Source organism: Oryzias melastigma, linkage group LG9, assembly GCF_002922805.2.
Source record: "Oryzias melastigma strain HK-1 linkage group LG9, ASM292280v2, whole genome shotgun sequence".
In the NCBI taxonomy this organism is placed as follows: domain Eukaryota; kingdom Metazoa; phylum Chordata; class Actinopteri; order Beloniformes; family Adrianichthyidae; genus Oryzias; species Oryzias melastigma.
In genome coordinates, this window is record NC_050520.1 from 3,324,843 (window position 1) to 3,335,955 (window position 11,113).

General features: G+C 45.2%; 1 protein-coding gene and 1 long non-coding RNA gene across 3 annotated transcripts in view; one reads left to right on the forward strand and one right to left on the reverse strand.

Moving 5' to 3' along the window:
• The window catches only part of LOC112148611 (stromelysin-3), a 131,725-nt gene that overhangs the window by 10,952 nt on the left and 109,660 nt on the right, over positions 1–11,113 (reverse strand). The window contains exons 5-7 of one of the 2 annotated variants that reach the window (XM_024275854.2): positions 10,372–10,592; positions 4,219–4,423; positions 3,676–3,936 (exon numbers count right to left, since the gene is read on the reverse strand). In XM_024275854.2, coding sequence (XP_024131622.1) covers positions 3,676–3,936; positions 4,219–4,423; positions 10,372–10,592 — 687 coding nt within the window. Of the gene's footprint in view, positions 1–2,080; positions 3,937–4,218; positions 4,424–10,371; positions 10,593–11,113 lie in introns of those variants that run through there. The other variant, XM_036213427.1, reaches the window with a different exon arrangement.
• LOC118599116 lies at positions 6,788–7,200 on the forward strand. The gene is made up of 2 exons (XR_004948408.1): positions 6,788–7,072; positions 7,136–7,200. It is a non-coding gene; the product is annotated as an uncharacterized LOC118599116 (long non-coding RNA).

Genomic DNA, 11,113 nt, shown 5'->3' on the forward strand with positions numbered 1-11,113 from the left:
ACACCAGATTCTAGCAGAGTCGTGCGCAGCGTCTGACCGTCCAAGTGAGATGTCTAGCGGCGTTATTGATCCAACAGGTGTGTATGCCTGGGGTACACACGTGGAGCACCTGACTAAAGTGTTGACTATCAAAGAAAAGTGCAGGAAATTTTTATAAAAGGAGGGGGAATGAATATGGATGGCAGGACTTTAAAAAAAAACAATGATCATATAATATTAACAGGCTGAAAGTTCATAGCTTGCCTCAACAATAAAAAAAGTTCTGACATAAAATGTAAAATTGATTAAAGTGAATTTGAATTTGAACAATGTTTCCACATTTATTGCTCTTTGAAGTGAGGCCATTTGATTTTCTCTTCATTTTGGTTCTTAACTAGAGCTTTGTTTATTACCTTAAAATGTATGTAATTATGGTAACGACACGTTAGTATTTATTGATAATTTTATTTTAATGTTAGAAAGGGTGTAAAATTGACATATTCTGTTTTAAATTATTTAAAAAAAAAGATTTTTAAGAAAATAAGATACATTTGTGTTAAAATAGTTATATATCATAAACTACCGAGGTAATATATTGATTATTGTAATGTTTACCATATTGCATACTGTTGGTATCATGAATCACATCATATCGGGAGTGACTCTGAGACTTCCAGCCCTAATACTGACACAATATAACATTTTCACAGATGGATACCCAGATATCGGGCTGACATACAAATTCTCAATCAGCTCCTCTTTTCCCAAGTTTCATGACAGAGAACCGTCTCCATTCTGAAGTTCATTAAAAACAGGCTGGAGCATGCTCAGTCAGGACCACTTGGAGGCATTCATGCTCATGTCAACAGAAAAATACATTCTTACATCCATTGACTGTGACAAAGTAACAAATAAGGTTGAAGAAACTAATTCATTTCTTAGGTGGAGACTTATGCTGTAGATTCTGGAGTCATTATGCTTTTTCAAATGTTCAAAAAAGTTTAATTTAGCCTTTCATTCACATTCTCATACAGAAAATTATTTCTGTTATACCAAAAGTTTTTATTATAATTATTAGTTTGTTATTTATGACCCCCCTCCTGGAACTGTTATTAAGCATTTATTTTTTATTCTAAATGCTTGCCTAATTTTTCATGTGGCGAAAAATGGGCTGGTCTTGACCAATAAACTCCCGGGCTGAAAATTTGTCCCACTCCGCCCTGGTTCTCACTTTTCAGAGTCAGTGAATGCACCGGGACTGAAGTTCCCCCTTCATCGATTTTGATTGGTCCTCGTGTTAGCCCCGCCTCAACGCACCACAAGACAACCAAAAGTTTTGAAACTGAAACTTTAAGATTCGAAAATGAAAAAAAAGATTTGAAACTGAAAAAAAGTTTTGAAATTGAAATTTTAGTTTTTAAACCTATTTTTTTGGCCAAACATTAATATTTTTTTAAAAACGTTTTATTGTCATGGTGCCTCTGTCAGTCTCCTCCCCCTCCCCTCTCCGCTTGGCTGCGGATCCTTCACAGCTGCGTCCACTCACCTCATCACCATGCCGGCCTTCATAAGGAGCTCCCGGATCATCATTCCTCGCCAGTCCGTTGCCCCTGATGGTGCATAGTTGGTCGCCACGTATCTATTATTTGTCTCGCCTCGTCAGGACCTTGTCTCACGCTCTCTCTACTCTCTCTCAGGAATTCCTCACCACGAGTGGTCGTCAGTCTCAGCCTCTGCCTGGATCCCCAGTTTGGTCTTCGCCTGCGGTCACACCACGAGCCACTGCCTCGGACCTCCGCCCACGCTCTACCCCCCATCTCTCCATTAAATCTTTTTACCTGCCACGCTCGCCTCTAGCTGTGTTTTCTTCCGGGTTCCAGCGTCTGGGTCGCTAAACGTTCTGTAGCCATGACATTTATTTCGGTTTCAAATAATATTGGCCCTGATTTAGCTCCACAGATGGGTTAATAAAATTGATTAATCGATTTGATTTGATTTTTTTAATTGATTTAACCTTAACCACATCAGAATTCAGGTAAACGCTCCTTATGGTGGTTGAAGGAGGAGGGAGCAGGCAGCAGGCTGGCAGGCTTAACCATGACAATATTAATATTTTTATAATATATTAATATATTAATATTAATATATTATATTAATATTAATTATTCATTAATTTTATTAAGATGACACGTCTGAATTTGTTGGAAGTTTTTATTTTCAATGGTTGTTGGCTTCCTAGCATCACAGAAAAAAAGATAAAATAAAGAAAAAATTTAAATGAAATTATCAAATAGAGGTGGGACAAAATATCTGTATGGCGAACTATCACGATATTCCAACTCACGAACGATTACCAGTCCTGTCTTTCCCTGAATCAATTTTGACTGGACCAATACAGCCCAAATGGCTAAAAACATAGTTGCACGGGTGCAGCGCGAACATGGAGTGTACTTTGCTCTTTTTCCTCATGCAGTGGGAATAGGAGGGGCTCACAACCTGTTTGCATACAGATGAAAACGCATGCGGGAGGCAGAGCGGCCACGAGTAAAAGGAGAGGATGCACGCTCTTTTTAATGTAACATAACATGGTTTGTAAGGGTGGTAACAGCATAACCTCTGCAAACACTGCGCTAAAATACATCAGATTCTAGTGGAGAGGTGTGCAGCCTCCAAGTGAGACGTCTAGCGGTGTTATTGATCCTACAGGTGTGTATGGTAGCGGTACACACGTAGAGCGTGTGACTAAAGTGTTAATGATCAAAGAAAAGTGCAGGAAATTTTAATAAAAGTAGGGGAAATTAATATGGATGCCAGCACTGTAAAAAACAATGATATTATAATGTCATCTCTTAAAGGGACAGACGAACACTGCTACAACGATTTATTCATAATCTAAAGTGAATATATTTCCATGACGGCGACTGACCGGTGTTATGTTTTGGATATGTTTCTCTTTTTTTGTGTGGTTCACCTTTTTTCTCTTCCTCTGTGCAGCCTGACTGTGGCTCCTCCCAGCTGATCTCCACCCTCCCCTGATCTCTGTGGAGGAGTGCACAGCTGTCTGCACTTAGTTGATCTAGCCTGCTCCCTTTTAAGTTGAGGCCCTCCTGTGTTCAGTGTTGGTTCGTTTTGTATTCTCTCCCTGTGGTTGTCCCTAACCTGTTTGCTACCTAGCTTTTGCACCTCTTCCTCTGAGGTTGTTTTTTGTTATTAAATTCAGTAAATTTCTAAGTTGTTTCTGAGTCTCCTTCCCTGCATCTGGGTCCTCGTCGACTAGCCCGTGACAACCGGTCCATGAATGAAGCGGCCCACCAGGAATCCTCCCGACTCTCCCGATTACCCATTCCGCCCTTGGCTATAACCCAGTTAATATTTTTGCTGTCTCACTGCTGAGCAGATTTATTATTCCGTGTAATTTTGCACGTTTTTTTTAATTTTTAACAGTGCATTGTGTCTGACCTTTTTTTTTGTTGACGTGACCTTTAAAGGTTCAAATATGAGAGAAAAGTGTATACAGCATTAAACAATCTGTAATCATACACTGTAGATTTTACCTATCCTAGTAGTACCCATCTTCAAAATGAAACACCCACAATAAACGAGGGACTACTGTATAACAAGATGCATTTTCAATGTTAGTGATACAAATGCTCAAAACTGAGTGTGAGAAAACAAAAACAAAGAATCCCATTATACCATAGAGGTCCCTGAAGGCAGCATCCATGTCTTCTGGGATATCGTTCCATTCCTGCATGCTGCGTGGGTATACCGATTCCACACGGTTCTCACTCGGGCTAAACCTCCAGTAGCTGCCAGACTTAAAAAAATAAGTGTTGTAGTTGGAGTCAGCACCCCAGCGCAGCGCTGCCTGAATCCCAGATACGGACAGACCCAAGCTTCTGGTGGACTCGGGGCCCCTGATGTGCCTCTCAGCATCAAACATCCAGAACTTTTCACCTGCAAACAAAATACTGCTTCAGTTTCAAGCATTTATTGATGTCTTTAAGAATTATTGATTTTGTTTCACACATTCACTTTAAAGCACTGAGTCAAATCAAAATATAAACACGAGATACATATCCAACTTGCACCTAAAATAAGAATATGATCAGTGTAGAATACAAAGATAATTTTTGCATGAAAATCAAGCCTTGCAGGTTATTCTTAAAACTTGAACAATGATCTTTCCTGCTTTCAAATAATAGCAATGACCATAGAAATACAGCTCAGATATTTCACCTCGAAAGAACCAGATGTTTCCCGACTTGTCCTCAAAGGCAGCATCAATGTTTGCAGGTATCCCCCTCCAGTGCCGTGATGCCAATGCTGGGTAGCCACTTTCCAGATGCCCATCCCTAATTCTCCACACGTAACCGGATTTAAAGAAGAACAGCTCTCCTCGAATCATAGATACAGCATCAAAGTCTGTCTGGCAGACATCAGGCTGGAAATGACAGAGAGATTGCTTAATTCCACATGTAGGGAAACAGAGAAATGTTCTAACCAAAGATTTCCTAATACATAACAACAGCTTCTTTCTTTTTTTATGTCATAAGCCCTCTTTATATCTACAAAGACCTTTTTTACTTTCTTTGTCCTTCTTCAGAAGCATCCTCAAAGCAAATGTTAAATCTCTGGTTCTCCTTTTTCATGAAACTAAACTGTTGCTCACAAATTTTCACTTCAGTCCACCTTCCACTACTCTGTGTCATAACTTCATTGTTTGACTCATCAGCTTAATCCCATGGTAACAGACACTCGGTCCAAGTTCCACCAGCAGATCACTATACCAACACGAAGAAACAGCACCTTGGAGTGTATCTATACTAGGGATGCAACAACATATAATATAAAAGTGACCTATTCGATATGCGTTCCACGGTTCGGTAGGACATTTTTCACGATACGCATTTTATTGATTCAGTACCACTGTAAGCTGCCTTTAGCGTGTGTCTGTGTATTCATGTCTAGCTGAGCCTGTCTGCTCCAGGTCTGATCCTAGACTCCCCCGCGCCAGCTCTCAGCCAGACTGGCTGCCTGCCAAACCCCGACTCTCAGACAGCCAGGCCTGCCAAGCTCCAGCTCTCAGCCAGACTGGCTGCCTGCCAAACCCCGACTCTCAGCCAGACTGCCTGCCTGCTAAGCCCCAGCTCTTAGCCAGAGTGTCTGCTTGCCAAGCACCGGCACTCAGCCAGAGTTCCTGCCTACCAACCTCTAACTCTCAGCCAGACTTCGGCCCTGCAAAGCCCAAGGTCTCAGCCAGACTACCTGCCTGCCAACCTCCAGCCCTGAACAAGTCTGCCTGCCTCCAAAGCCCCAGCTCTCAGCCAGCCAGGCATGCCTGCCAAGCTCCAGCTCTTAGCCAGACTACCTGCCTGCCAACCTCCATCTCTGAACAAGACTGCCTGCCTGCAAAGCCCCAGCTCTCAGCCAGACTGACTGCAAAGCTCCAGCTCTCAGCAAGACTGCCTGCCTGCAAAGCCCCAGCTCTCAGCCAGCCGGGCCTGCCGAGCTCCAGCTCTCAGCCAGACTGGCTGCCTGCCAAACCCAAACTCTCAGACACCCAGGCCTGTCAAGCTCCAGCTCTTAGCCAGCCAGGTCTGCCTGCCAAGCTCCAGCTCTCAGCCAGACTGCCTGCCCAGGCTCCAATTCTCAGCAAGAACAACCTGCCTGCCAAGCTCCTGCTCTTAGCCAGACTGCCTGCCTTCCAAGGCCCCAATTCTCAGCAGGAACCACCTGTCTGCTAAGCCCCAGCTCTCAGCCAGACATCCTTCCTGCCAAGCTCCAGCTCTCAGCCAGACTGACTGCCAGCCAAGCCCCAGCTCTCAGCCAGGCCTTCCAGCCAAGCTCCAGCTCTCAGCCAGATTGACTGCCTGACAAGGTCCAGCTCTCAGCAAGACTGCCTGCCTGCCAACCTCCAGCTCTGAACAAGACTGCCTGCCTGCCAAGCTCCAGCTCTGAACAAGACTGCCTGCCTGCCAAGCTCCAGCTCTTGTGAGGCTGGAGTTGGCTTTGCAGTGAAAACAACCCTCGTTGGCAAGGTGGCTGTTCCACCGAAGGGAGTCAACGATCGTCTGATGGCGATGAGACTCCCCATTCACAACGGGAAGAAGTTTACCACCATTGTCAGTGCCTATGCTCCCACCATGACCAACCCGGATGAGGTCAAAGACAAGTTCTACGAGGACTTGCATGCCGTCATCACCATTGTTCCCAACGATAATAAGCTCATCATTCTTGGTGACTTCAATGCGAGAGTTGGTTGCGACGCCACCTCCCGGGATGGAGTGATTGGGAAGTATGGGATTGGTCACTGTAATAGCAATGGTCTACTACTTCTCCAGACTTGAGCCGAGCTTGGCCTCCTGATCACAAACACCGTTTTTCGCCTCCCTACCCGAAACAGGACATCTTGGATGCACCCCCGCTCCAAGCATTGGGATCTGATTGACTATGTCATTGTCAGGAAGAGGGACAGGCAGGACGTCCGAGTCACGAAGGCCATGTGCGGCGCCGAGTGCTAGACAGACCACCGGCTAATTGTCTCCAAACTCAACCTGCGCATCCAACACAAGAGACGACCCCAGGGAATGAAAGCACCCAAACGTGTCATGGTTCTGCTCTGCTCCTTCACCCCTCCCTTCCTTCCTCCACTCTAATTTCATTCACCTGTGTTAATTAAGTTCTCATTGTGCTCCAGTTGGTGTTCACACTATTTAAGATCCTCACTTTCACCTTTTCACTGCCAGTTCGTTGAATCAGTCACGTTCCAGCTAGTAACAAACCTTGCACTTTCAGTCTTTTCATGTTTTTGACCCTTTTCTGGCCTGGTAACTAGTTTAAGCCTGTCCCCTGTCTGGAGTTTTTCTGCCCTGGTTTTTCCTCCTCCGTTTCCATTTGAAGAGGCGTGACGTTTCCAGATCCCTCATCTCAACACGGAGTAAAGCTGCCCCAACACTGGTCTTCACCCTCCGGTGGATTCTCATCCTGTACACAGCAGCAGTGGGGGAATCTTCCATCATTCCTGACACCATCCGCCCTGTACTCGGACGCTTTAAAGGCTCTTCTCTCACGTCTGCTTCTGGAGTTCTAAGTAAGAGATCACCCCAAGCGTGGAACCAGGATCTCTAAATAACTCTGTTTATCTGACTATCAGGCTCACCTGTGCATCTGGCGGCCCACTGATTAATTCTACCTCCCTAATAAACACTTTAATTGTGACCTGTGTTTGCTCTGTTTTGGGTTCTCCTCCCTATTTCCTAACAAAACATCACTAAGCTAAAAGTGGGCAACACCAAGCAGCATTTTGTTGAAACGCTGGAGGAACGCCTTGAGACCGCCATGCTGGATAGCCAGAATGTGGAAGCAGCATGGAGCGCACTACGTGACACAGTGTACTGCACTGCTATGGAGTGCCTCGGGCCTTCTGCCAGGAAACACAGAGACTGGTTCAATGAGAACTGCACTGAGATCAAACAGCTGCTGAAAGAGAAAAACAAAGCCTACAGAGCCCACATAGAGGATCCCAAATCACAGTCAAAGAAAGAAAAACTGAAAAATCCTTGCAGCACTACCCAACTGAAGTTACGTCAGATCAGGACTCCTGGCTGAGCAGCAAGGCTGATGAGATCCAAAGTTTTGCAGACAGGAATGACATGAAAAACTTTTACAACGGTCAGAAATAAGTCTACGGTCCTTCCACCTCTGGATTTGCCCCTCTCCTTAGTGCTGACGGGACAACCCTAATCACTGACAAAGATAAAATCCTTGAGAGATGGGCAGAGCACTTTGACACCGTACTGAACCACCCCTCCACCATCAATGATGAAGCCATCGATCGTCTGCCCCAGGTCCCAATTAATGAGACGCTGGATGCCATCCCAACTTTGGAAGAGACTAAGAAAGCCCTCTGTCTGCTGTCCAGTGGTAAAGCACCTGGATCTGACTCCATTCCAGCTGAAGTCTACAAAGAAGGCGGCACGGCACTGACAGAAAAGCTTCATCTGCTGTTCCAGCTTATCTGGCAACACGAGACTATCCCACAAGACTTCAAAGATGCCTCCATAGTACACCTGTACAAACGAAAAAGAAACAGACAGGCCTGTGACAATCACCGGGGTATTTCCTTGCTGTCCATTGCAGGAAAAACTCTGGACAGACTGCTTCTCAACCGTCTCATCGTACACCTCGAGCAAGGTCTCCTACCAGAGATTCAGTGCGGCTTCCGGAAAGAACGTGGGACTATCAACATGATTTTTGCTGCTAGGCAGCTCCAGGAGAAGTGTCAGGAACAGAACGCCGACCTCTACTCCACATATGTTGACGTGACCAAGGCCTTTGATACTGTCAGTAGAGATGGTCTTTGGAGAATCATGGCGAAGTACGGATGCCCCAAGAAGTTCATTGCCATCATACAACAACTACACGATGGCATGCTGGCTCGAGTTCAAGAAAACGGAGGGACCTCATCACCTTTTGCTGTCTCAAATGGAGTAAAGCAAGGGTGTGTCCTTGCTCCTACCCTATTCAGCCTCATGTTTTCTGCAATGGTGACTGATGCTTTTGGAGACGCTGACACAGGCATTGGCATCAGATATCGTACAGATGGCTCGCTCTTCAACCTCAAGAGACTTCATGCGAGAACCAAGGTTAAAACAGACACCATCAATGACTTCCTGTTTGCCAATGACTGTGCCCTCAATGCTGCCGCCAAAGCTGACATGCAACACAGCGTTGACAAGTTCTCTGCTGCTTGTGACAACTTTGGTCTCACAATTAGCACAAAGAAGACAGAGGTGATGCATCAGCCAGCTCCAGGAACACCCTACGTTGAACCCAACATCTTCATCGACGGGCAACGGCTGAACCCTGTGGACAAGTTTACATACTTGGGCAGCACTCTCTCACGGACAGTTGTCAATGACAATGAAGTGAGTGCCAGACTTGCTAAGGCCAGCGCAGCCTTCGGCAGGCTCAACAAGAACGTCTGGCACAGAAGAGGCATCACTCTGGAAACAAAGCTTAAAATGTACAAAGCCGTAGTTCTCACCACACTGCTCTACGGATGTGAGTCATGGACTGTTTACAAACGCCATGCCAAGAAGCTCAACCACTTCCATACCACCAGCCTCAGAAAACTTCTCTGCATTAAGTGGCAAGACAAGATTCCTGACACAGAGGTGCTCTCCCGTGCGAACATGCCCAGCATCTATACCACCTTGATGCAGGCCCAGCTTCGCTGGGCAGGCCATGTTGTTCGCATGCCAGACCACCGACTTCCCAAGAAACTGCTGTATGGCGAACTGAGACATGGCAAATGCTCCCATGGCGGGCAAAAGAAGTGATTCAAAGACAATATCAAAGCTTCTCTTAAAGCCTTCAACATTGACCACCACGCATGGGAGACGACAGCACTCAACAGATCAAAATGGCAAGCTGCTGTCCACAGAGGTGCCAAAGCCTGCAAGGCCCACAGGACCGCCGCTGCAGAGCAGCGCAGAACGGTAAGGAAAACCGGCGCCAATCAGCTGCCACCATTCCCTGTCCGCACTGCACCAGACTCTTCAGAGCGCCAATCGGCCTGACCAGCCATCTACGCACCCACAGAGGCCAACCCACCCACCCTCAGGATGACTAGATGGTCCTCATTGATCCCATATGGACGAACAACAACAAATGCTGTTGAACAAACCTCCTAAAGAAAGCTTTTTTTCTCAATAAAATAAAAACCTTCAAATGTTCCACATTATTACACACAGAGTTTTACAACTTTGATAGACTTTAAAGAATTGAAAATGGTCTTTTGTTGGATTTGCTTCATTAGGAGGTCATATTTACCAAAATCTAGAGCTTTTTTAATTCAAAACATCTTCACAGGTCAAGTAACATTTGAACATAAGACCCTTATTTTGTAGCAGCTTCACATTTCTTGCATCCATTGAACTTGTAGGTTTTTGGAACCCCACCCAGACCCACAGCAGGAGCAGGACCAAGAACTTGTAAAAAAAAAAAAAAACATTTTGTCTTCTCATTGTGATGGTTGCAAATTACTTATATTGAATAAAAATGAGTGGTATAGTTTGATTCGTTTTATAGGCTACACAGCTCTTTGAGATCTAAGATTTCAGACAGTTGAAATATAGATGTGACTACAGAGTAAACCCCAGTGTTGCTCACTGTGGTCAGAAGTTTATATGTTTGCTCAGACAAAAAAAAAATTGAGGGAACATTGCTGATCAAGTGTGTTCACTTAATATCTGTGTGATAAAACCTGGGCCATCTAATTAGCATTAAGGAGAGAAAGGTGAGCCGGAACCTGTCAGAGTGATAGATCTTAAGGACAAGGTTTAGGCATCCCTGCTGTAAAAAAGAGACTGAGAAAATGCCACTCACCATAAGGACAATGTCATTGGTCTCCAGGTTGTCGCGGAATGGGGGCGCAGCCTGTGAAGGAACACCATACAGGTACTGGATGCCTCGCTTATCATCCTCACTCAGCTGAAGTGGATACAAGAAGGAATAGTAGGCTGACATGATGGTTCCTGGCACTGGTGAGTGCTGCAGGCCCAGGACATGTCCAAACTCATGGGCGGCAACTTGGAGAAGGTCCGTGCCTGCAGGGGAAATTATTGGAGGGGGGGTGAAATGATTTGCTTAGTTTGACGAGCTTTCAGGAACAGCAGGTGGTGAGGATTTGGACTGAGCCAGTCCATAGATAACCCCCTCCCCAAGAACCCCCCCCTTTTTTTTTTTTTTTTTTTTTTTTTTTAACTTGTCCTGTCCAACAGCTGAGCCAACAGATGCGGGCTGAGAGCTTCTTGTGTTGGGCAGATTTTACTGTCACAACAGGGATTTATTGAGTATAAACCCCTGTTGTATTTAATGCTAAACTTTATTTATATTGATTATGTTTTATTTTATTTATTTATTTTTCTTTGTCGTTGGACCGGACGGAAAAAAGGAAGAGGGTGGGGGAGGGGTGGGGGGGAGAAGAAGAAGAAGATGGCAACAGAGGGAAGCAACAACATAAAACAACCAGGACCAAGTAATAAACTAGAATGGGCGGGGCCTGTCTACACACACACTCTATAGTTACTCACACACTTGTTGGCCAAAATAGTCTCCACATTTAAAC